The sequence below is a fragment of the Mirounga angustirostris genome, unplaced genomic scaffold, assembly GCF_029215605.1.
Source record: "Mirounga angustirostris isolate CCGP_5_RB_7025 unplaced genomic scaffold, mMirAng1.0.hap1 SCAF_4, whole genome shotgun sequence".
NCBI classification, from domain to species: domain Eukaryota; kingdom Metazoa; phylum Chordata; class Mammalia; order Carnivora; family Phocidae; genus Mirounga; species Mirounga angustirostris.
Genome location: NW_026991712.1, coordinates 69249639 through 69277161, shown reverse-complemented (window position 1 = coordinate 69277161; position 27523 = coordinate 69249639). Strand labels below are relative to the sequence as shown.

General features: G+C 39.5%; 1 protein-coding gene across 13 annotated transcripts in view; it reads right to left on the bottom strand.

The window, feature by feature from the left end:
• ASPH (aspartate beta-hydroxylase) overlaps positions 1-27523 on the bottom strand; it is a 215935-nt gene that overhangs the window by 152950 nt on the left and 35462 nt on the right. For 10 of the 13 annotated variants that reach the window (XM_064588283.1, XM_045896499.3, XM_054512594.2 and 7 more), the window contains 3 exons: positions 7932-8024; positions 4931-5005; positions 729-854 (listed from right to left, as the gene is read on the bottom strand). In XM_064588283.1, the coding sequence (XP_064444353.1) occupies positions 729-854; positions 4931-5005; positions 7932-8024 (294 nt within the window). Of the gene's footprint in view, positions 1-728; positions 855-4930; positions 5006-7931; positions 8025-14721; positions 19096-21251; positions 21294-27523 lie in introns of those variants that run through there. The other 3 variants (XM_054512597.2, XM_054512598.2, XM_054512599.2) reach the window with 1 other exon arrangement.

The window sequence follows — 27523 nt, the reverse complement described above, 5'->3', positions numbered from 1 at the left end:
CTGTAGCTCTAACTTGCCTTCTGCAAAGGATCCAAGGTAAGCTACTCAGTGGATATTTAAATAACCAGCATTTAATGGAACATACTGACACAGAAGAGATGTCAGCAAACTATGGTCTGTAGCCCAGAGCAAGCCCACCTCCTGATTTTGTACATAAAGTTATCCTGGAACATGGCCATACGTACCCATTTAGGTATTATTTAAGGCTACTTCTGCAGTATGACAGCAGAGCTGAGTAGTTTCAATAAAGGCCATATGGTCTGCAAAGCCTAAAATATTGATCCTCTAGCTATTTACAGAAAAAGGTTGTCAATGCCTGGTACAGAAGCTAAGAATTGTGTTCTATAAGCTGTGCCTATGGAGTTCATGTTAGAGCAAGAGACTGTGATAGATTGCCAAGTAAAATATTTCATCAGTTTTCTGAATTTCTTCTAATACATGGCACTCTAGGAAGAAGTGTACAGTAAACGTAATGTGCTAAAGCATTTCACTTACTTTCTATAAGGAACTTATATATTCTGACAGTTTCCTTAAAAAAGTGCTTTGAATCAAAATCAAGGTATCTACTTATTTTAGGGAAAAAATTAGTTTCACCAGCTTCCACTTAAAAATAAACTTCAGATAAAAAATTAAATATTGGTTTTAAAGGTGTTTAAGAAAGACTTCAATAATCATAATTACAAATTGTCTACTGGGTTTTATTCTGAAACCAAAAAAATGTGTCGTACCTTCATGAAATGTTCTAGTCTCCAGGGACTCAAATCTATCATCTGCATCACCTCCTACGAGGAAATCATCATCTTCCAGTTGTGGTTCTCTCGCTTGCCCATCCTCTTCTTGTTGCACCTCGTCTCCTTGAATGATCACAATGAACAGAGTCACATGAGTCCACAACAAGGGCCCACAGACAACAGCCAACACGGACGCGTGAGCCGCTTCCGAAAGGCTGCCACATACCCACTCCTGCTGCCGGGCACTCGCTGCCCCTCGTCTGGGCCATGGCACAGGCTGTTGCCCACCCTGAAGCTCTGCCCTCACTCTGGTCGAGCGCTAGTCCACCTGAGGGTGGGAGGGGGGAAGGCCTTCTCTCACTAGAACATGAACTCACCAAGCACAGGGACCTCATATATTTTATTTACTATGTACGCCCAGCACTCAGGGCCATGCTTAACCATAGGAAATGCTCAGTAAGTATTTAAGGAGTGAATAAATGAACTCGTAATTGTTAACGTATTTGCCTCTTCTGTTATCACCAGGTTAGAGAGATCACCTTGTGACCTCGCACTGAGAATTGTCCTAAAACTCCACGTAACAATCTTAAATAGCTCCATAAAATGTTCTATTGCGAAGAACAGCCAGCTACCTCTCTCCGCCGTGTGCTAGGTCATCTGCATGAGGTCAGCTGTACTGTACTTTGCATCTAAAGGTTGCCGTGTGGAGCCTGGGACTTATGCAGAAATGCCCGCTTTCCTCTTCTGAGACTAACTTTTATGATATACTAAGCTCTCTGCTTCTTTTGTGTAGGTGTTGCATAGGCTACTTATCCCACTGCAATATGGTTTAGCTTGTCACCTTGGTGTAAAAGTGCTCCCAAGGCAACCTGACGTGGCTCCGAGCACAGTATGTCCTATACGTGATACTCTAACCAAGCAACACAAGTGACTCAGCTGTGCTCACGGGGCAGTAAAACGGTTAGGACTGTGGGGTCTCGAGTGTATGGCTCCAAATCCACACCAGCTGTGTGACCCCAGAGACGTTATGTAACTACTCTGTGCCAAGGACTTTTCTTCCATAAAAAGGAAACAGTAAGAGTACCTACTTATAGCGTTGTTGTGAGGATTAAGGCACCTGGAAAACTGCCCGGCCCGTAACAAGCATTTAGGTGTTACTGCTCTTGTTGCTTTATTCTTATCATCATCATCACCATCATCATCATCATCGTAAGGATATTACTCTTTCTGCTGCTACTAAACTCTCCTCAAACACTGCAGGAAGCCTTCCTTCCCTCACCTTTAGTATGGAATAGCGACACTCTCCACTGCTACTGAACCATGTAAGCCCACTTATGGCCACGCTATTTATGTGTTTTCTGTCTTTCCAACACAGCCTGCTACATTGTTTCTCCTCGTTTCAGATTTTCAGCCTGCTACATTGTTTCTCCTCGTTTCAGATTTTCAGCCTGCTACATTGTTTCTCCTCGTTTCAGATTTTCTGCCAATCGGCAAACCAACCACCAATTCTGATTCCTCTCACTGATTTTATCATGCCCCCTTTTCCATATTCTTTTTTCCTTACTCTTGCGTTATCCAGTGCAACTTTATGGTTTTCACATGAGCAGGATTTAGCTCTTGGCCACTGCCCGTTACTTAACGGAAAGTCCCTGTTTTCAGTAGGGAAACCAACCGGACATCATGCATTATCTGAGTCTCCCTTGCTCAATCAGTGACAGCCCGGTACGAGCAAAACAGTTCCCTGCAGGCCGACTACATCTGCGGCACTGCCAAGCCCTCCTCGGCCATTACAGTAACCCCAGGAAGTAGGTACTATTACCCCCCTTCGAAGGATGAGGAACTTGAGAAACTCAGCTAAAGCCCCACAGCGAGTACACGGCAGCCACAGGCCCTGAAACACCGCGAGGAAGCACAGAAGGCCCTGGACAGAGAGTCTACTGCAGAGATGGTGGTCAGGGAGGCCATGTTTCATCGGGTAAGATGTGAAGACCGGAACACACACATACCAGCAAGAGATAATAACACGTACAAAGGCCCGGGGCAAACAGACTCGGCAATTATAAGGAAAAGAGAGGCATTTGGGCTGCAGAAAAGTGACTGAGAGGAGGAAAAGAAAAAGACCAGGTCCACATAAGGCCCATCAAACACCCAACTGGACGGTGATGCTGCCACACTGCGGTCCAGATACGCGCTGGAGGCCAAGCTGGCAGGACCTGCCCGTGGGTCCCATAGGAGGCGAGAAGAGGAGAGAGAAAAATAAGGAAAACTCCCCGGTCTTTAGCTTAAGCTACTAAGTAGAGGGGAGACCAAGACCTAACATATAAAAGAGTGGAATAAAAGCAAAATTTTAGGGGGCTGGGGGGAGAGCTATGAAATGCAAAGGAATCAAGAATTCTGTTTAAGTGCATTTTGAGTCTGAGATACCCATAAAACATGCAAATGAAGATCAACAGGCAGCTGGATAAACCAGGAGCTCAGAGGAGATAGGGCTGCAGATACATACTCAGAAGCAACACAAGTAACATTTAAAGCCATGGCCTCTGTGAATTTCTAAGTAAAGAACACAGTAAGTCCAAGAGGAAGGCTTGTGGCCAGAAACCCAGGCATGCTAGACTTGATTCGGCCCCCTTCTGTCTGGTTTCGTACACCCACCCACCCAAATGTCTACCATATCGTCCCACGTTTCTCTCTCCCCACCTTGGCTAAATTTGGTTCAACCAACCATCCTGACCCACTCAGATCACCAGTAGAGCCCCCCAACTCCTCTCCCCCCCAGCACGCTCCCTCTGCTCATGTTCACACTGCAGAAAGAAGGCACAGCACTCCCTGGCGCCCTCCAATGGTTCCTATTCCTCTGTGAATCAAGTACAAACACCCTTTCCCAATCACTCTCCACCTAGGTACTCCATTGGCCGGTCGCCCCGAACTACTCTTGGATCCTCTTTTCCTCTGGGCTTGCCCACGGGCCACGCCCTTTGCTCAGAACCCTCCCCGAACAACAACCACCTGGCAAAGCATGACGCCATCCTTCGGCTACTAAGTCAGAAAGTCACCTCTTCGGAGAAGCCTTTGGTAATGCCAAAGTCTATGCAAGGCCCACACAGCCATTACAGTTCACCGTTAAGGCACCGACCTCATCATACTGAAATCACTGACTTGTTCAGACTGCATCATCCTTGTGTTAGGTTAAAGTGAAAGAAAAGATGCAGGAAGGGAAGTCCTGTGCTTGCCGACAGAGGCAGACGCACGCTCAGGTGCAGTGGCTTTCCTGGCTGAGCAGAAGCCGGTAATGAAAGGACACAGGCTCTGAGACCGCGGAGAGCTGATGGTGAAAACCTACAGCTCAGCCGCAGCGGGTCTCCCCAGCACAGCACAGATGGAGCTGGATGGGTGCTTTACACGTAACTCCCAAACACCTAAGACTGAGTAAGACAGTTTAGCAGGCCTGCTAAAGCAGTTTCAATGATAGAGAGTCCCAGTTGTTTTTAAGAAATATACTTTTTCTCCTTTAGGACTCTCTCCAGCTCACACCAAACCATTAGGCGTATCAGGCTACCATGTGTTCTGCCTTCTTCGAAATCCCTTTGTGAGTCACATCTTGGGGTTACACTCTCTGCTTTTATCAAGGGATGTTTCAAGAAACAGTCTCATAAAATCTTAAAGCACGGGTTTCTAAAGTATCATTTAATATTCTCTGTACAGAACTACATATAAGAAATGCTTTAGATGTAAGAGCTGGGGAAATGTTTTATATTCTCTAAGTAGACAGCATGTTCATTTCCTCTCTGGTAACATAACCAACGTAATTAAAAGTTTCTCTTTTTGCTATGGTGACCACCCAAGCATGCAGCCAGGTTCAGCTGACGACAGCTTCCAGATAGCCCATTACAGCTTGCTTGGTTGTGTTCTATTTTCCTCTTCCCTGTTCTTGCCATCTGTTCTTAATGTATCATTGGTCTTAACTTGTTTATTCTCATTTATTCTAACCATTTCTTTATTAAATCTATGCGATAATTTCCTCAACAGTAAGGCAGCGTAAGATAAAACGAGTCTAGTGCTCTTTCAGAAATACTTGTCCTCCAATAATTAAAAAAAACACTCAATTATGATTTAAATTTAAAAATAATGTCAAAGTCACTTTATGTAATTAACCATTATTTGAGCAAGCAATGCATGAGAAAATGGATTTTAACTCATACCATGTTCTGTGTAGACTGCCTCATGGAGAAGGGGCTGAATTTGTTCTTCTACTTCATCTTCAATATTCCGAGGTCCTAAAATGATTACAAAACATAACTAAGTAGAAAAAAAATCTAGATATTAACGAAGAACATGAAACATGACCTCCAGGTACACACATTCAAATGAATATATTTGGTTCATCAACTATGCTACCTTTTCATACCCGTTTGCCACTTTTTTTTTTATATGTTGACAAACACAGTAAATATTTAAGATTGGTTTTATTTTATTTTTTTTTTTAAGATTTTATTTATTTGCGAGAGAGAGAATGAGAGACAGAGAGCATGAGAGGGAGGAGGGTCAGAGGGAGAAGCAGACTCCCCGCTGAGCGGGGAGCCTGATGTGGGACTCGATCCCGGGACTCCAGGATCATGACCTGAGCCGAAGGCAGTCGCTTAACCAACTGAGCCACCCAGGTGCCCAAGATTGGTTTTATTTTGACAGCAGATATAAATGTTTAGCAAACACCTCACAGAGCAAAATTACTTCAGTTTCTAATTAACAAAATTCACAATCATGAGAGAATAAAGAAAAGGGGATGGGCAAAGCTTTCAGGAAGGGAAGTACTTGGAAATAAAGATGAAAATGTGGAAGATGAGGCCAAAAGACATGAGAGCACCTGACAGGCCACTGTGTGAGGACTGAGAAGGTCAAAAGTTGAGGACGAGAACCCACATGATAACTGACAATCCCTTCGGCTTTGGAAGAAGCCCGTCTGACAGTCAGATCCATAGATTCAAATGGATATAAATTACAAAAGTCAACACTATCAGTAATGACCTTCCGACAACACTGTTCTGCTTATCGGATTACCGGGTTTGTTGAAACAACACACAACAAACAAGAAGCTATAATGACGTTGACACTGCGATAAATTTTCTGTTTAACAAACATCCATGTTCAGTAAATTGAAGTAGCACTAGACTTAGTATCACCCATGTTGTCACATGAAATAATGCCAATGACATCAGTTAGTTATACTGACAAGTTAATCCTCGATGACAAAAACAGGGTAAGTTCATGTGAACTTCAGATAGGAAAAGAGTTTAAGAACCGGTTAGGCTAATCACATTACAAAACCATTCCTGAAGCACAAGAAGTGCTTTCTATTTTTATAGATGTTTGTATATCACAAACCATTTTTATATGTATTTGCATACAATTACAGAAGAGCCTGCCAATCTCTCTTCTTCCCTCCTCGGCTCTTATAATGCCCATGACAGCTTCCTAACCAATTCTTAGTTTTACAACTGCTGACAGCACCATCCACAGAGAATCTAATATTAGTAACTGGAGTGGATGGTACTCTGCTTCTCTGCTTAACCCTTTAATGGCTTCCTCGGCCCGAACAGAGGAAAAGAGGAAAATCTAAGCTCCTCAGAACAGAATAGAAGAGCTCCACAATCTAGCCCTCACATGCCTCTCCAGAATCACCTCCTACCAGCACTGGCTTTGAACTCAGTGAGTCCACCATGCTGTTTCACCTTTCCATGATTCTGTGATGTTCCTCCTTTCCTCTGGGAAGGATTAGGAGAGGCAGAAGCTAGATTGCAATGAGTTAAAAACTGAGTGGAAAATAAGGCAAAGAAAGCAACTGTAGATTCTTTTTTCAAAAATCTGGCTAGTACAGGGCCGGGGACTGGAGGGCAGATAGAAAGTACTGTAGGGACCAAGAGGGGGTTTACTTTATTGTTTTGTAATGAGAGGTATGTACCTGGGTTTGTAGGATAGATAGAGAAGAAAAAGAAGCCAAAAACCTAGATAAGAGAAAGGTTGAAAAGGCAACATTTAAACTAAACCAAACACTGCCAAGAAGTTGAAAAGGATAGGAGTTGAAAATAAACTAACAGATTTAGAAGGACAAGTTATCAGTTAAATGTAGAGCAGTATTAACAAAAATTTAAAAAGGAGAGCTGAAACGAATGGCACAACATTTCAGAGTAGGTATTAGCTTTGAAAAACAGTATTTTTTAAATTATAAATTTATTTAGTGCAAAGTAATATTTGAGATGCTAAATCCAAATACACATTTAATTACAAAACGTTAAAAAAAAGTAGCTCTTTTGCTCGAGTTATGGTACTCTAAAGGATTGGGAAGGAGACAGTAAATTCTAGGATTATGTTTTGAACAAATAAAAAAAATCAGAGCAGCATACTGATCTTAAAAGGGAGAAAAGAAAATCAAATATTATTCATAGACTGACAAAATCAGCCCAGAGTACTTCAGTTGCTAGTAAATATGTAGTGTCATACCAAACCCTTCCAATAGGTGGCAAAATGAAACCAAATTTTGGAGAACGATTAGGTAAAGGGAAACTGTGCAGCAATTAAATAGTACTTTGCAATAAATATCACAGCACAAACAGGAAACGATAGTAACAGATTTGAATTTCATTTGCCAATTTATTCACAGATTTTAGGAGTTTTCCTTCTGTGGGTCACAGGCCCTTGGGTGACTATGGAGATCTCTGAATTCATCTATGAATTCATGTGGATGTACAAGAGGCCTCCCACAGCATCAAGTGGGGGTCTGGAAAGTCTCTGATGGAGAAAGGAGACCCTCCTCTTAAAAAGACTGGGAGTCCAGTAGGCCTCCCCTGTTAGATCTTGGAACCGACCATGACAACACTAGGGTACACTACGTGTCGAACTGTGCTTTCACTATAAGAAGTTCTGGAACTGGAATCCAGATACCTGCCATTTAGTTCATGATGTTCCTAACTGTGCCACCTCCTCTGTGCCTTTGATTCTTGATCCCCCAAATTAAAATTATCCTGTGTAAATTTTTACTAGAAAACATTAAGTTTACTCCAAAATCCCAGAAGAGAAGGAGAAAAAAATACTTCATCTTCCGTAAACATCATGACACAAATTATGGGTAAAACATGATTCTGGAAATTGCAAACTAGAGAGCTGGCAGGACGGGGCACATCCAGTCAGAAGTCGAAGAGAGCTTACCTGAATCCTCGGGGACCTGCTCCTCCAGCCACGGGTATGGCTCAGCTTCTTCCGGTGGGACTGTTGGCTTTGAAGCAGATCTTTCTTTAAGGCCTGCATTTTATTCACAAAGTTAACTCGAGTTTTTTTTTTTTTTTTTTTTTGACATATTAAACCAGGAAAAACAATATTCTCAAACACTTCATCAATAGTGCAAGTAATTCAGTTTCTCAGACTTCATACTCCATGAGAATGTAGAGATGCTTAAAAACTCAAGTAGGCAAACAGACTGCTCTGTAACTTCACGTGGGCCTTAGCCATCTCTTTACCTAAGTTAACCTTTCACTTAAAAACAATAAAACAAAAATCCTTGCTTAAGCCTTCACGAATCTCTAAAATAGAGTCATGTCTGCACTTGCCAAAAGAAGTCCAATATGAATTCAAGCTCCTCGTGTTCAGAAGTGATTAATTGCTGCTTGAGCTCTGAATCCAGCAGTAAGACAACTAAGATACACTTGAATTTGTTATTTGTTTGCATGCCATATTTTGATTTGTATATAATTACCTGTTCTTGAAAACTATAGTTAAAAATGAGAACAAATCATACATAACTATTTACAATCTTCTCAAGGTACCACTTACAATCATACTGTTCTATAAAGAGCTAAAATACATGAAAACAAAGATAGGTGTGTGTGTGTGTTTTTTAACGTCTTAAGGAAAATAAAACATCAGGGTAAATGAACATGAAGGCTGATTTTAAAGTCAACACCAGTCTAAAATCTATTAGACTAAATGATTTCTTTGATATTCTATATGAAGAACATTAAAATATATCCTCAACTAAATACAACTCTTTAGAAAGTTAAATCAGGTCCCAGAGTCTGTCATTCCATTCACCAGCTCCTGGCTCTTCGTTACCCACAGCGAGAATCTTGTACCAACAACTGTTACTAGAGGAAGTGTGTCATGCATGTCAATGGCCTACAGTGGAAAGGTCACTACAGAATTGAGAGGCATTTTTCTTCTCCTGAGCACTTCAGACCACTCTTAATGTACATATGCTACTGTAATCTGCAAAACTCTCCATGTCTTTTACTTCTTTTTGATTCCTTGTATTTTTCCTGACTCTTCCTTTCATTTTTCTCTCATTGGCAAAAACACACTCTCACCTTCTTCTCTCCAATTCTAAAGATAGTGAGACAGAGATACACAGGATTCTACCTCATCACTTATATTTGCTTCAGTTACTTATCTTCCACGCTATACTATCAAAACAAACACCAATGGATACAGCTGTGTTCTACTCCTAACTGTATAGTGACTTCTAACTATAATGTAGATTTCAAAGGGAATACACAAATAACCAGGGATCCTCAATGTAGTTCAATTTCAGGGGGTGATGGGTAGAGGCGAAGGCCTTATTAATAAAACCCATTACATTTCAAATCCCGAATTCAGGACTGAAAACTCCCATGCTCTTTCCCATTTAAATGTCTCTCAATTGTTAATGGAACAGGTATGAAACAGGTATGAAACTATTCATTACTACGTTCTGCTGAATGAATAGGGTAAACCTTCCTAACTGTGTCATTTATCTTTGTACTCTCAGCACCTCAGGAAATGCCTGGCATATAACAGGTGCCCAGTAAGCACCTGCTCAAGGGCTGAACATCCCCAATGGTGTGGCTACTCTGTTAGTTTCAATGGCTGCAGAGATCCTCTGTGGGACGAGGGCTCCTTGGCCGCACCAGAGAGGCTAAAGGCTATAAAGGTGGGAAAGGAGACTCACATCAGTTTCCTACTATTACCAGAGAGATTCCTATCTGTGCCCCAGCATCCACCACTACAGAGCCATGGGACTCATTTGCCTGGAGCAGTCCCAGGTTCTGTTCGTTCTGCTGCAATCATTATTTCTTCCTCAGAAATATCTCAGTTTGGATGAAAACCCACAGGGTCATTCTTCACTAATCCTCGATGCAGCAGGTTTTCAAATTGTGCTCCGTGGGTTCAATAAGCAGTGAAATATTTCCCCAACAAACAATAAAGATTTAAACTGCCTACAAATCCCATTCTTATTGAATTTCAGGAAGTTTCATTTGAAAACAATTTTCGATGTGAGAACTGTTTGAAAGCTGCTAGCTTCCCAATATTTAGACATATGGTTCTCATAGTCAGCTTTCTCTCTATCAACTGGAGTTGTCTCTAAAATTGAAATTGTAGAACCACAGGAGAAAGCAAAAGCATATAACAAGAGAAAATATTGAGTAGTTTTCTTTTCTGTCCAAAGTGGCAGTTGAATTGTAAATTTATTGATACTTGGGGCACCTGGGTGGCTCAGTTGGTTAAGCGACTGCCTTCGGCTCAGGTCATGATCCTGGAGTCCCGGGATCGAGTCCCGCATCGGGCTCCCTGCTCGGCGGGGAGTCTGCTTCTCCCTCTGACCCTCCTCCCTCTCATGCTCTCTCTATCTCATTCTCTCTCTCAAATAAATAAATAAAATCTTAAAAAAAATAAAAATAAAAAATAAATAAAAATTTTAAATTTATTGATACTTGGTCACAGCTACTTTCCAGAGGTGAAATCAGCATAAAAGTAAACCATAATGTAAACTTCAAAAAAGCTGAGGATCACATTAACACATCTCCTTCCCTAGACCCCTATAAACTTTCTAAAATTAAAAAAAAAAACATTCTAGACTAATTCTTATTAGTTTGATAAGCCATATGGAAGAATTAGCCCTATAAGCTTTCATTCTGGTGTTTCGAGAAATTATGTTGCCATCCAAGTCTATTTTGATCCGTGAATAAGTGTTCCTCAGGAAGTAGTGGTAAATCCAGGTCTCATATAAAATTTTAAGGCAAAAGTAAAAACTAAACAAAATAAAAATACATATAAGGTCAAGCAGTAATCAAAGGAAAGGTTTTCAAATTGGATTTATGAGATACAAATGGCAAGGATGTAGCCCTGAAATAAATATTCAAAATTACCATATGAAATAAATGTCATCACTTTTGATGTTCCTAGGGTTGCATACAACAAAACACCAACTCACACTAGCTCAAGTGAAAAAGAAACTTACTGTCTAATCTTACAAGGAGTGCAGAGACAGGTGGGCTTGCTCTCAGCACTAGCTTCACCCTCACGCTGGCCATCGGGGATCCCCTAGCTGCAAGCTCCTCTTTTGGACTAGAGGATGTCCAGAAGCAAAGAACCACCTCCTGCTTTGCTTCTCTTAGGACTTGAGGAAATCTTAGCTGGAAGCAGAAGCTTCCAGCAGTCTTCTCTTTCAGCTTTAACAATCAAAACCAGAACCCATTTCCATTTCTAAGCTGGCAAAGGGAACAGGATAACCATAATGCCTGAAAGTAATTATCTAGGGTTGAATGAAAGTTGCAAGTCAACCACAACAGCTCCTGCATGATTTGAAAAATCAATTAATTGCCTTAAAGCATACCTTGTTTTTAGTTCTTCGGGCACATCAGAAAAATTAGGAAATTAAAAAAAAAATGTCTGTATTTAATAAATATATGATTTTCTTACAATTTTAATTAAAAATGGAAGAAGTTATAAAGTAAGTGATGTGAGCACTTTAAGTCAATCATTCATAGCAAACTTGAGTATCTGACAGTTACCTTAATCCAGTATTAGCTTACTTCTTTCACTGCTACCCTACTATACCTGAGAGCAATGGGAAATAAATGCATTTTCTTCCTATCTGTATGTAGCAGTTTAAAACTTAACTAAATTGCATATGGTATTCATTCACTCAGCAACTATTTAGCACCTACTAATGCAAGGCACTGTTTTACAGAAAATGAACACTGAAAAGCCCTACTTCTCATAGGGAGGACAGAATTTTTAAAAATAAGAAACCTGAAATATTTAAAGTATATTGAATGGGGAAGATAGGGGACAGGGAGTGCCAGGCCATGAGGGAAAGAGGAGAGGCTATCTACAGTGAATTGATGAGGAAAGGTCTCATTGATAAAATGTAAACAGATTCCTAAAGGAAACCAGGGATGTGGCCCTGTGACTTGGGCTGGGGAAGAATGTTCCAGGGAGGCTCTGGACCAGCAAGTACAAATTCCTCAGCTGATCTGGGGTGAGGGGGAGAACAAAGTGCTGGGAGTGAGGAAGAGCCACATGGCCAATGCAGCTAGAGAAAAGGAGCAAGGGCATGAGAATCAGAAAGGTCCTGGGGTCACCTGATCATGGAGCTATTCATTCTGACTGAAAATAAAGGATTCATTTTTCCTAAGAGTTCTATACAAACCAGTTCCTTGACAAAATCTGGGAACATAAGAACGGCAAATAGGACTTCATAGACTAAGCCCATAAAAGCTAAGACATTTTTAAAAACTGGTTTATCAATCTTTGGCTTACTGACTCAGTAGTGTAGAGATTGAAAATTTTGATCTTTTTTTTTTTTTAAAGATTTTATTTATTTATTTATTTGACAGAGAGAGACATAGCGAGAGAGGAAACACAAGCAGGGGGAGTGGTAGAGGGAGAAGCAGGCTTCCTGCAGAGCAGGGAGCCCGATGCGGGGCTTGATCCCAGGACCGTGGGATCATGACCTGAGCCGAAGGCAGACGCTTAACGACTGAGCCACCCATCTTATCTACCTAGGTTACTCCAGCTGCTGTGATTCAAAGGGGAAGAGCTCAGGACTGCTCCTGCTTCCAAATGCAAGTAGTCTAACAGTATAAATCAATATACCCCAAGAATAACCCTAATAGCTACATGATCTTGAGAAATATTCTGGAAAATCAATAAACCAGAAAGACGCACATACTGATTGACCATGCTAATCGTCGTGGCTCCTTGCTTGTATAATCAGCCAATACAGATCTTAGTATCCCAACTGCAGCCCTGTCAAAATTCTGCCAGAAACTAAAAGAGCTGCCCCATGATACACAATAAGAGCCATTCCAGATTCAAAGCGTCTTCACACGACCCAAAATCAACAGACAGACTGCAGGAAGAGGATGACCTAAATCTCAAAAGAATAAAACTGCCAAAAGGGTTCCTAAGAGCTTGGGTTTCAGCACCCCTGAAGGGTCTCCACCAAGACTGGAACGCGGTGGGTTCGCTTGAACATCTGCAACACAAGACGGTGTACAGGAGCTCAGGTTCATGAACCAAGAGGGCTGCCACTGAATTCCATCTGAATCCCATCTTGAGTGCATTACCACTGATTCAGCTTGGCTTTCCACAAGTATGGAACGGGGATAAAACTCTCGCCTTAGAAGGGTTTCAAGAATTAAATGAGAGAATTTAAACCCAGCAAATATACACCCATGTTTTCCCCACAAATTAATTTTTCCCTTCGTTTCTTCTAAAAGAGCCGAATTTACCACCTTCCCTGCACACATACAACATGAACACAACAATCGGCAACGTCCAAGGTGGTTAAAGCATCCTGCAATTACTGCAGAAACTCGGTCTTTCTTAAAAAAAAAAAAAAAATTCTTTTTTTTTCTTTTTAATATTACTCAATAGCATATACATATCTGAAATATTTTTTACACGATCTGTGCTTTATGTGTTCATCATTCAATAAACATATATTGAATGCCTATTACTCTCAGCTTTCGTGATAGGTGCTGGACATAAATCACAGTCCGGTAGGAAAGCAAAATCCAGCAGTGAAGCAAAGTGATGAGCCTGATAATCGGGAGACACACAGTCCCCCAGCCTGGGAGGATCGGAGAGAACATCAGTGGAGACGTGATGAGTCAGCTGGCTCCTCAGCAGCGGTGGAACACGGCCCACCAAGTGGGCAGCTGGCTCCGGTTCATTATTTTCTTCCTCAACCCCTTGTTTATTTCCTAACATTTCACTAGAGACTGCAGTCACCTTGTCACTTGTATCCCCGTGCCTAGCACAGCCTGGTATGCTGCAGGCACTCAGAATATTTGTTGAATGGATCCATACATGCAAAATAGAGACGACAAAGCACATAGGTATTTACCAAAAGTAACAAAAGCCTTACGTATACGTCTTCCTAAGCTTTAAGTATATGTCTTCCTCTCATCTCCTAGGATGCAAGAGAAGTAATGTTTGAGGCAAGGAAGAAATAAATGACGGAACTCTAGGATGCACAGATGCTAATGTAGAGTGATAAATACACATAAAGTGAAATCAAATGAGGTGTGAAATGAGAATAAAGAGGAGGAAAATAGAGGACTTCCTGCTTTGTAGGGCTTACAAGATGGAAGCTTTTGTGAAAATTGGTTTCTATATAAAAATGATATCCAAACCGGTAATAAACATCTAAGGCATGTGGTTTTGTCTTCAGGCAAACAGAGGAGGAAGGACAGGAGGCTGAAGACTGTTACTGGGGATCTTTTCAGATTACTCCCAAACAAGATTTCCATGAGAATAACACTTAGAGATCTGCGACATACAACCCACCCTTCCGTTTCCTAAGAATGAAAACTTTCTCTTTAGCTAGAACCGGGGGGAAATGAACAATGTGCCAGCTCTTTATGCAGGTCCAATACCAGCTAGATCCCACAGCCACATGAAGGAAAGGTATTATCTTCAATTTACAAATGAGGAAAACCGGCATTTCCAAGATGCAATTAATAGTGAAATAATCCAAGTTATCAATCTGGAGAATTGTTACCAATGGAGAATTATTCCAGGAGATGGAATAGTGGAGAACAGAGGAGAAAGGAACCAAAGCCAGGAGCTGTGGCCCAAGTCGCCAGACCCATTTCATTGAAAATACTACAGTTAAAACATTTAAAATCTAAAAAATCACTCTTACGTACTACTTTTATCTGGTTTTTTCCCCAATGGAAGTATGTATAGGGAGTCCTTATTATCCAAATAATCATTATTAAAACCTTTGAAGGTACAGAGTTGTATGACTAAGCAGGTCATAACAGTATAAAATACTTTCTATGAACCAATTACTTATAGAATGAATCCTCTTGGGTTAACTCAAGCATTCATGCTGATGAATTTATGTCAATTTATCTATCAGTCTCTCCCTTATCGTGAAATGTTGATAAGACCGTTTATACACAATGCAAATCACCCACAAAATAAAACCAAAAATCTTGTAAAAAAAAGTAGTAATAAGATTTCAAAAAGGTGATTAGTAATGATGTTAGCAATAACTAAAATTCACACACAAAGCCCTTAACGAATGAAACCAGACATTGCGCATCACAACAAATGAAGAAAGAGATGATATAGTTCTTCAAAAAAAGTAATCTAAATATTAAAGGATAAAAAAGATTCTTGGAAAAATTGATAGGCTCCCAAATATTTTTGTAAAACTGACTATCTTTATCTTTACAGTGACCATGCCACTCACGTGAAATACTATCCTACAAAACTTAAAGAAAATTAGGCCAGTAATGTCATTTTTCAAAACCTGATGTATCATCTCACAGTGTAACTGAAAGAACAATTTTGTTTGTGATATGACAAACCTACTTTCTTAGTATTTCGCTTTCACTTTTCAGGACTTCTTCTGACTCCCAACTACTTTGTATTAGGAAATTTTTGTCCCTGTTTTTAGATGACTTTTTAAAAAGGGTAATAACCTTTCTGGTTTTAATTATCCTTAGATAACAATATGAAGCAGCAGGAAATAGAAATAACTACGCTCCGAATCAAAAGGTGAATACAAGCACAGTTTTAAATCCATTAATCATAAGCAAAGTTTCTCCCACACAAAGTTTTTAGTTGAATAGTAAGTGCCAATGCAACTAGATGAAGTGTGACCTCAGCTTCAATAAATTCAGCTGAAGCCTTTATTTACTGAAGAAAAGGGGAGGAAAAAAAATAAATCCATTCCCAGTTCATAAGAACTCTTGAAATATATTTAAATGCTTTTAGTAGAGATGTTTCAATTTAATTCTTGAGCTGATATTCAAAGGAAAACTATGACAGAAGTAAAATATTTCCAAGCGCTTTACCAAATGGCAATAGATAATGTGAATGTGCTTATGCTGATGAGGTTATCCTAAGATTTTTTCCCCTCTTTTTCTTAGAATTTAGCATTTATATACTTTATCCCACATCACTTCTGTCTCTTAAAAACCAATGGAGAAATTATTAGAATGCCCTCGGTAAATGCAAATATAATTATCAGCCCTTCTCCAAGAAAGAAAAAAAAATCTGTAGAAAAAAATAACACTTAAAATTTGGTACATGAATTAAAAAATCAATCCATTTATCTTAGTGGCAAGCTCTACCGTCAGGATATATTTTTAAGATGTTGTAACTTCTATGTGTGTGGTGAGTAAATGTTTTGCTTCTTGTTCTGGTCAGTGCTCAGTTGGAGTCTCCCTCTTCCCCTCCCAGAAACCCTCCTCCCTGCAGGAAAAATTTCATATGGTTTAGCGGGACCCATTCCAGCCCCCGCCCAAAGCGCCGTGCACAGAAGCCAGGCCGGGAAGACTAACCCATCCCCTCTACAGACCTGGTCACAAATGGTCACCAGGCCTACCCAGTGCTGTTGCAATTCTCCCAGAGCCGTTCCAGAAAACTGGCTCTTTGCACTAGGATTGCTCAGATAGAAAGATCCGTCTGGGGCTTGTTGAGCACCATCTTCTTCATCAAGTGGTAGCAACTCCATATAGAATAAAAAGTCAAGGAAAAGCATCAGCAGAGCCAAGACTTGAGATGAGAAGTAGGAAGAAACCCAGCTCCGATGACAGGTCTGGGCTTGGGATCTATCCACCTGAAGCTGGTGCCCCTGTGTCTGCCAACCAAATGAGCCATAACATTCCCAGTGTGGTTTACAATGTCCCGGTGATCTATACAACAAAACCCTGACTAATCGACACAGGAAACCCCAAGTGAACACACGTTACAATTTCTTTGGGCCATAGTTTTTGAACAAGAAAATAATAGGATTGGATTAGCTAGATTGGCTATTATTCTCCAGGATTTCCTGCTGGCTATAAAATTCTTTCAGTTGGCACTTTTGTCAACTAAATGTCCTGCTTGATTTTAAGCAGGACAGGTGACAGCACGTAAGAAAATGGTGCACAATACTTTTAGAGACACTGGCGCTTAATGCTTATTCATTTCTGACTTGAAATATTTTCAATTAGGCCAAATTCTCTGCTTTTAAGCTCTTAGCAGAAAAAGTTGAAGAATTATTATTTTTGGGGCGCCTGGGTGGCTCAGTTGGTTAAACGACTGCCTTCGGCTCAGGTCATGGTCCTGGAGTCCCGGGATCGAGTCCCGCATCGGGCTCCCTGCTCGGCAGGGAGTCTGCTTCTCCCTCTGACCCTCCTCCCTCTCCTGCTCTCTGTCTCTCATTCTCTCTCTCTCAAATAAATAAAATCTTAAAAAAAAAAAAAGAATTATTATTTTTTAAGATTTATTTATTTATTTGAGAGAGAGCACAGTGGGGAGGGGCAGAGAGAAAGGGAGAAAGAATCCCAAGCAGACACTGCTGAGTGTGGAGCCTGACATGGGGCTCAATCTCACATCTTTGGGATCACGACCTGAGCCGAAACCAAGAGTTGGACACCCAACCGACTGTGCCACCCAGGCACCCCTGAAGAATTATTTTAAAAAAGTAAAAGCTTTATGGCAGCACTTTTGATTCTGTTACAACAAATCAGGCTGCTCTTCTCCAATTCATAACTGAATCTCACCAGTAGTTGCAATTAGAGATTTAAGACTTCATGCACAGGACGGCACAAACCATTTGTAGAAATGTATTCTTACTGAAATTTCATTTTATTAAATGTTTTCTGATTAAGTTCTGATCTCTAGTTAGAGCTCAGATTTGAAGCTCCTTAGAAATGGTAAACCATAATACAATCAAATATGAAAGATGCCACTCCACCGAAATAACCTGAAAAACCATGTGATATAAAATGAAAGTATATCCTAATTTGAAATACTTAAAGTCTTATTATTTCTCTTCTGAGTCTGTAAAGATATTGTCAATAAAATTGTTCTAAAACTGTTCTTCTAAATCAAATTCTTTCTTTTATTCATGACTGCATCCAGAGTTCTCGGAACAGTGCACACTGCATGCAAGAAACTTTAAGTATTCACTGGGTGACAAAAGCAGGTGGGGAGGAGTGGCAGGAAGAGAAGCGGAAGAGGGTGAGTAGCCAGAAGGAGGTAAAAGAGCCAATAAAAGAGTGGGGAGGAGAGACTCCGAAGGAGAGAAAGGGGAGGGGAGGGAAAAGGAGGATCCAGGGAACAGCCTGACGAAGTGGCTGCCGCCCCCCCCCCCAGAGACTGAGGGGAAAGAGGACCCCAGGGGCTGCCACAGGAGCCTGAGGAGGGGGAGAGAGAGGATGGGGAAGGAGAGGGGAAGGGGAGAGAGAGAAGGGCAGGTGAAGGGGAAAGGGAAGCAGGAAGCGGGAAGGGAAAGGAGGGAAGAAGACAAAGGGTAAAGGGAGAAAGAAGAAAACCTCCCACCTACCTGAGCATTTGTCACACCTGAAAGGCACTCTGTGCATACACACTGTGGAAAATCTTAACATTCTTATTTAGCTCCGATGAAAGTATTCAGTCAATTAATATGTTCATTACAACTCATATTATATATATACATTTATCTGGATACATGATCAATAAATTAATAAAAACAGAAGCTATTACATCACATTTTTATTACATGGTTTTTACAAGCGTCATCTTTTAAACTGAGATGTGGAAGACAGTGCATCTAAATTTCAAACAGTTTACGTACTGAGCACCAATAAATACATTCAAGGGCTATCTGACACATCTTCACCAACCGGAGCAATACTAAATTTTCTATGCCATTTAGCAGCAAATTACGATGAACATTACCATTTCCTGGGATGACAATATTAGAGCTTTCAGTTCTTTCTTGTCTGGTTATTTCCCTTGGCTGAGTGTGCGTGTTTGCTAGAACTTTTCCCTTTCTTTGCATCATCTTTGTCTGTGGACGCCATTTTACCAGAAGCATCCTTTACATTTGTGGACTTTTTCCTACTTTCCTTGGCTTTAGCACTTTTGTCTAGGCCCACATTCTCCTTCCCTCTGTCCTTTTTCCCCTTAGGAGACTCTTTCCTGGATATATCTGCATCAGGAATTTTCTTATCCTTCCGGTCATCCTCCTTTTCTTTCTTCCCCTTTTTTCTCTCTTCGTTCTTACTCTCCTTCCTTGACTCAGGTTTCTCTTTTTCCTTCTTGAGCTCTTCTTTAGTGAGTTCTTTAACTTTCAGGTTTTCCAATCAAAGGAAAAAAAGTTTATTGAAAGCATCTCTTAATTCACAGGACAGTAACTTAGTGCTAAAGTATGGTCTTTATCTCTCCACACACATGAAATGTTCATTCAGAAAGTGACTTCCATCCCCTAGTTTTAAACAGGTTAAAACCAGATGCAAACCTCTACAAAATATCAGCTACCAAAGAAATGCCAGAAACTCGCCATCGTATTTTTCCAGCTTGAAATAGGTTATGACTTGTTTTAAAATAAGGCTGACATGCAATATTATTCAAATGAATCCATCCATAAACTTTACACAAAGTGTTAACAACTCACATTTCACAATTATAATGACATAATTAAAGGAACACTGGCACCATTAAGAAAAAAATTTCCATAACTTACAAGTATCCATACAAAGATAATTTTAAAACTTTTAGTTCTAACAAAAAATCATGTCCTTAAAATATTTGTGCTTACAAGCCTTGAAAACAAATACAATGCACAGATGAAAAAGTAAATACCATTTAATTTTCTTAGCTAAGTAAGAAAAAAACAATATCCACGAGCGTGAAATTTTAAATTCATTATCTATAGTACTTAAAATGACAAGCAGACATTCTTGTCTGCTTATATTCAACATTATGAAATCAGTATTCCTTTAAATATGCTTTCCTGTTATTTTATGTAGAGCCACTCAAGCCAACATGTTGTTCATCCATGCTCATAGGCAGGGGAGCAATTAAATGGAACATACAGCTAATTCCAAATCTCGTGTAAGACCAATCCTGCTTCCAACCCGTTTTACATAAAGTTTAATAGAGCTGCTAGCAAAAGCTTTGAATTCCACCTTCTTGCTCCCTCATTAGGAAATCTAAAAGAAGCAAGGTATTTGCTGCATTACATAGCATCTAAGCAGAAACAAAGAAAACTAAAGATTTCTTTAATAAAATATGGAAGACGTTTAGGCCCATCAGAATCGTGTAAAATTCACATAGCTCAAAATGTATTCAATTCTTCCTGAAAATCTTTTTAAGACCTTCTAAAAATACAGAATAGCATTCATAAAGCAGCAATGGTCTGAACCCTCCCCTACTTCAGTGCTGTTTGTAGAGACATGGATCCTGCCACTGCCAGAGCTCTTACTCAAGGCTGTACGATCCTGTTCTGCACAACTTGTACAATATTAAATCTTTAATGTCTGATTCGTCTCTCCAGATCAAGAAGTATAAACTCTACTTTGTCGGCCATTTATCTCATAAATAGTGACATAAGAATAAAATGGTAAAAACGGTTCCCTCCCTGGGAGTTATTCAGATGGAACACAAAGTTAAAACATTAAAATTCCCTAATCTTAAAATTAAAATACAAATCACAAAACCCTGCAAGTCACAGTCATAATGTTTTACCAAAAAACAAACAAACTAAAAACAATATGCCAAGCACTTGAACACAAAAGAATATTACAAGTTAATAAAGAAAAACATGCACTTCTCCCATACCCCTGTCCCTAACGGACATAAATACTGATATATGAACAAGAAAAACCACAAGGATATAAAAAATAAGGCTGTAATAATAAGCTGTTAGCCTACATATGATGGTTGACAGGTACAGTGATTTTTAAAGAATTAAAATATCAAAACACAGGAAATTCTATACCAACGAAATGCAGTACTCCAGATTATAAGTCTAAGTTTTCATTTCATTGAAAACTACAAGTGTGCTCACATTGGCTTTTATTATGCTCTAAGACAAAGTGTCACCAGAGCTTCTGAAGAAATGAAATCAATCAGTGAAGAATTCATCTTCTCTTCCAATAGTAATTAAAAAATTCAAACTAAGAAAGCTTTTAGGTTAGACAATAACAAGTTTAGATGTAAGTTTATATGTAGTATAATATCATGATATCATTATATGTTTTTAGTTTAAAGACTGTTACAAAAGTTTTGATACCATAAAAAAGGAAATTACTTAAAATTATAGGCTTGAGGCAAGAAATTCTTTAATGACGTCTTGATAAAACTACTACTGGCCAAAGGTGCAGCCCAAATCAAAAAGCAATGTTTAGCATTAGTAACTGCATTAAAGTATCTAGAAAATGTCATGCAATTTCAAGCATTAAACTTGATTCACTCAAGGCTAATTTGAAGAACAGAAAATACCTTTAGCCTTAGTTTTTCTCTTGGCTACCCCACCAGGTCCTTCTGTTGGTATTTACAAGATGAAAATAGGTTATAAACAGAAAATACTAAAGGAATTAAAAACAAAGTATTTTTTTAAATAATACAATAAATATCTATAGTTAAAATCAATGCCTTCATTAAACAAATTAAGTTAAACTCACCATTTTAAAAACACACACCTTTGACACATAAATATCTATCATTTAGATGTCATTTTGAAACCTTACTTTCACTATAACAAAAAATGCACTGCAATCACCTTATTAAGTCAGCCAACTTCATGACTTGCCACAGACCTGAAAGAATCGTGGGCTTTAGAAAAACCTAATTACGACTGGAAATAGCATTTCCCACTCAGCGGTACCCGCATCACCAGTGGCCGTCTGCTCGGCACAGATGACCCATTACAAGCACCACACATTAAAGGACCAGGGGACTTCACTCCCCTACTCAATCGTCATTGCCATCCAAAGAAAGGATAGCATATTTTGATAGAATTTTAATCTCTACTGTTTGAAAGATCATTGCTTTTTTCCTCTATGGCCTCAAACTTTCTTTATAAAAAGAAATTATACAAACAAGTAAGAATGACACCATCATGTAGGTATATGTTAATTTTTTTACCCTTTATCTAAAAACGTTACAATAGCTTTCTATTTCTTGTCTTGGCAAATAAAAGTTCTGACAATGGGTTTAACCTCTAACACACGTCAATACCTCGCAGTACACTCTCATTCTAACCACGCTGTATTTGGCATCCCATTCAACTGATGTTCTCAGTTCTCTCTCCTGATCACATAAATGCTATTTTATACTCATGTATCAGCAAACTTTCCAAGGTGGCATTCCAAGTTGCCAACCCACTTCCTAGGCTCTTAGAGTGGGAGGTGTGGTGATTACTGGTAACCTCCTGTGGGGGCAGCACCATCTGTCACTCAGCAACAAATGGCTACGGTTGTACAAGAAAGCCCCCAAGCAGGACCCACTCTGTGTTTTTCAAAACCCTAATCACACCCCCACTTTCAGTATGAGGTGCTTTCACTCCTGTTATATTAGTCAAATCATCCCCCATTCCTAAATTCCTTTCTCTTTCTCTCTCCATTGCAATTTGTTTCCATCAACTGAGATAGTCCATTTGAGAATGGCAATTTATTTTGGTTGAAAATACCATTATCATCAGATGGTAGCTATACTTGTCGTGAGCATAGCATAACATGTAGAGTTGTCGAAATACTATGTTGTACATGTGAAACTAATGGAATATTGTGTGTCAACTATACTTCAAAATAAAAGAAATTATCATCATCATTATTCTGGAAAAAAGTATTAGTGTATGTCTTACTACTGACTCCATTTAAAAAAGAAATGTGAACTGTTTCATACGGCTATCTATACCTGTCCAATTACTTATATACATACAGAATCATAACTTGTGTGTGTGTGTGACAAATCATTTTTCACAGATAAAACTTGAATCTTTCCTAAACTCTATTAAAAACAGCATGCCACCTTATAATACTGAATGCCATCTTGGACCACTCCCCACTAAAGTTTATTTCAGAATCAAATATCAAACTTATTCTTGTAATACCAACTTTTAAATACATGGGCATTATCCAGTGTGCAAAAGAAATGAGCATAGAACATTAAAATGCATGTTTAATGCTGTTCATGTCCCTCTCCTGACTCCTGCATGTTCTCTCAACGCATGCCCAGATTTTCCTGTTAAAAAGCAGAGTGGTAAGAATCAGAATCAGACAACCCAACCACCAAAGCCCACTGTTATGACACAGTCAAAGAGCTATATTGATGAAAAGGCTAGAGTTGGGACGCCTGAGTGGCTCAGTGGGTTAAGTGTCTGCCTTCGGCTCAGGTCATGATCCCAGGGTCCTGGGATCGAACCCCGCATCAGGCTCCCTGCTCAGCAGGGAGCCTGCTTCTCCCTCTCCCTCTGCCTGCCGCTCCCCTGCTTGTGCTCTCTCTCTCTCTGACAAATAAATAAAATCTTTAAAAAAAAGGAAGAGAAAAGGCTAGAGTTAACTTTTGACATTAATAAAATATTAGATTAGCATTTGCTTAGTGAAACAGGAAAAAATAATGAGTGCTTCATTTAAAACTTTTCCAGGGATTTGGGCACAAATCCTTAAAGTGAGACATACAATGTGTAATGCACTGTACAAAATTCCAAAGTATCAACTTTAGCTAAAGTTGATGAACTTAAAGAATATAGTCAATAAGCTTTCAGTATTTTTGACATGATAAAGACAGAGCTAATATTTAAACCACAACTACCACATCCAGTCTCAGAAAGAAAGGATACAGACAGCAGAGAAGGCACCAAGCACAGCACCAAGAAAAGAGGAAGTTAAGAGAGAAGCCCCTACATAACAAGAAATGAGAGGAGAGTCAAGAAATACAGTATTCTTCAAGTCAAAAGTGCAGTTTTAGGAAGGAAGGCAGGAACAAAGGTTTAGGATGAGGACATTACTGAGTTGTTAGTTATTAAAAGTCCCATAAGGCTCTTCAGGTTATAGTTTTACAAGCAGTGGAAGAGGGGGTCACATGACAATGAGACAACATAGGTGGGAAAAGGGTGACCAAAAACCCAGGGTGCTGATGGGGACCCCTGACTGCCTTCTTCATAGAAGACAACTGCTCACATGTGGAATTTCCCACGGTTCCCAGGGAGGCAGAAAGGAATAAGGGTTTGAATGATCTCACTGTGTCTGCATGTTTGATGGCTAGAGGAAACAAAAGGCATGCCTACGGGGAACAGGAACAGAGCTAGCAAGAGAGAAATATTATGAGGCCAGAAGATGCAGGGGGAGATGCAGGCAAAGACTTGACTTTGGAAACCAGAAGATGCAACATCTATAAAAATGATCAATGAGAGGAAACAATGAAGAAAATTCTGAGAATAAAGAAATGCTATGAAGAGTAGAGAGAGGAAGACAATGGAACTGAAGCCAAAGATGACTATGTTGGTAAAGCTGAAAGCAAAATCGCCTTTCCAGCAGAATAAAGTGACCCTGGAAGACAGAAGAGCATGGGAAAGGTTTTGAATACCTACTAAAAGAGTAACTCTGTCACCACAGTGAGCACCTTACACAGGCTCCGTTCAGGTAAATTAAGAAGAGATCTTTTTCCATAAACGACGTGAAGCCCAGTGGTGGAGAAGGAGTTAGTGGTGATGCAGGACTGGTGACAGCATATAGAGAAAAATTAAACCAAACAAACAACCAAAGAAAAACCTTTGTGGACATTAGAGAAGTGGCCCCAGAGAAAAACACAAGGCAAGTATGTAAGACTTTGCTTTTATATAATTGTATACAATTCCTAATTATAGACTGAATTAAATTTGTAACTATGGTTGATGTGGACTCCCTTTACTGTCAAAAATCAACAAGCAAGCCCTATTTTTCTCCTTTTCTCTCTCTACTACCATAGTCAATGCCCAGGGGTTAAAAAAAAAGGGGAGGGGGAACTTATCAAGCAGTAAAATTCATGACAATATTCATGACAATATAAGGTAACTCCTTAAAAATAGTTCCCAAGTAGTATATAGAAAATTGTATCAATCAGAGACTGAAAAGGAAGCATTTTGATGTTCTGTAATTCATTGGGATGAAAGTTGTTTTTGTTGCTACAATACATTCCAACTGAAGGCAGTCATCAAAAAAGCATCAGGAAGTGGCTGCAGCCAAAGGGAATGGCAAAGAAGAAGTGATCACCATGTTCTTTACTTCCTTTTGCCGTATGGTTACTCTGATGGTTTTTAAGGTGATTACTGTTAATAGCTCTGTTAACTTTTTTGAGAATTTTTTAACAGACGTTTAAAAAAAACAGGTCTTATGTTCTGCCCTGAAAACATGAGTTGCCTAAAAGTAATTAATGTTATTCTGGCAACTGCCTCAGAGCCGCTTATCCCACACATTTTCAAGATGAAATATTCTGTATCAAAATACAAATGCTGAATCATTAAGCCAATGGTTGGACCTATGGTCCTACCACATGCAACAGATATAATTTTAGAAGACTGGCTCCATTACAGAAACCCAAGTAGCTCTGCAGGTTTTCGGAGAGTTGGCCATAGACTTGGTCGGCTGGGTATCACTTTGTACTTTGGTCACTTCCGTCACTCCCACAGGCCCTGGTGGGACCTGTTGAGTCACCCTGAGCTTCAGTTTCTCATCTTCCTCCTTCCCATACTGAAACATCACAGTTTATTTCAACACTGACTACAGATGGCAAAAAAATAAAATAAAATGAAAAGGTCCCAAATGCCTAAGTAACAGTTCTCTGCTCTAAAACTCATGTTTTAAGGGCAGAACATAAAACCTGTTTTTTTAAATTTCTGTTAAAAAATTCTCAAAAAGTTAACAGTGCTATTACCAGTAATCACCTTAAAAACCATCAGAGTAACCATACAGCAAAAAGAAGTAAAGAATTGCTCTAGAATGGAAGTCTAGTTTGGCTAAAATGCATACCCGTGCATACACCAATTTCCTTTTTATTTTTAAATAGATGGTGTAACAATATTATCACAGACATTTTTGAAAAAAGAAAGCTACAAACCTTCCAATGCTCTATGATAAGTGGGGAAGGGAAGATCAGAACGTAAGAGAATGGAATGACTCAAAGTTTAGGAAGGGATTGTAACCAGAGGCTGGAAGTTTGCATGAAGAAGGCAGACTCAAATACGAACAAAAAAAAAAGACACTGGAAAGCTCACGGGAAGACATCAGTTAGCACAGGTCAGTTTCCCATATGAAATTCAAAATGTTGTTTCTCTTGAAAAAAAAAAAGTCCAATAATTTTTTCACTTAAGTTGGTTTAAAAAAAAAAAACCCTCAGTGTTTTATTAGACAATGGGTAACTTCTGAGGTTATCACTCATCAAGACTAATTATCCCAGCAAATATTTAATAAATATCCTATATTGGGCTCAGAATTGAAGCCTAAGACCTGGTTCCTAACTTCCAGGACCTCACAGTAATACTCCCATGTATTACTTGGTTATAGAAATATCAACAAATATCAAAAGCAGAGAATTTGGCACACAATTCTGTCAATCAACTTGTGATAATAAAGTGTGAGTCAGTGAATTTCATGAAAATGCCCCAAATACATTGTAACCAAAGAAAATTCCACAGCCCAAATCACAGAAAACTACTTATTTTATAGACCAGGATCTTATTTAAAGAGGATCCTGATATCAATCACCAAAAGGTGTATCTACGAAGGGATCGATCAAATTAAGAATACCTGCCTATGCCTACAGCTACTTTTGAGAAATCTCCCAAGCTTTTTCAGGGTATACAGAAAACATTTTTATTCAGTCTAGCTAACTGTAAATAAAAACAAACCAGAACTCAAGCAGGAAAGTTTTCTTACATCTCTGGATATAGCTCTATGAGACAGGCAGGTAGTTCCTAGAAGAAAGAATCGAGCACAAGATGAAAAGGCAGGATCGCCCAGCATTCCATTATGCCCGAGGCATCTAGGCAATTCTCCCAGGCAGCAAGCTGGTGGCGAGGCCTCAGGGATTCGATACGACCAGCACCCAGAAGATGGTTCTCCAAATGACTGACACCCCATGAGTCATGTCCCGGAGACAATCGGGGCTGAAAGGAGCTACAGTGCAGAAAAGAAATCCCCAGAGGGCCACCTCCTCGTTTTTGAGCCAAACTTCAGAGAACCCAACTGGACACATGGCAGTGCATCTAAAGAAACAAGCAGGCCAGCTCTGAGGAGACACAACTACATCTGTATACGGAACTCACGCTGCCAAGTTCCTCTGGGTATCTGAAGTTAGAACAGCAGAGTAAATGTGATACAACTCAAAATTCCGTTTAACTACAAATAAATATTCAAATGTACAGAATACAATTTTGCCTTTTTAATAAGCAAAGAAAGCATAAAGCTAGGGAAATATTTATACTATGAAACAGAAAATCATACAATAAATCCTTAGAAAAATCAAAAATTGTAACAGATACAATAAATAAAATTTAAGCAAAGTAATTTTGATCAGCTTCAAAATACTCCACACTAGTTTTGCAAACAACTTGATTTTTTTTCTCACCAAAACAAGTCTTAGCCACAAGTTGAAGGAAGTCACAGAAGTCAGGGGTTCACCAGCTCCCTACCTTTCACCTTCGTCAGAGACGTTTCAACAGGGCTGACTAAAGGGGGTATTAGATAAATAGAAAATTAGCTCCTCACGTCATTTTTCACTTACAAAAATAAAGC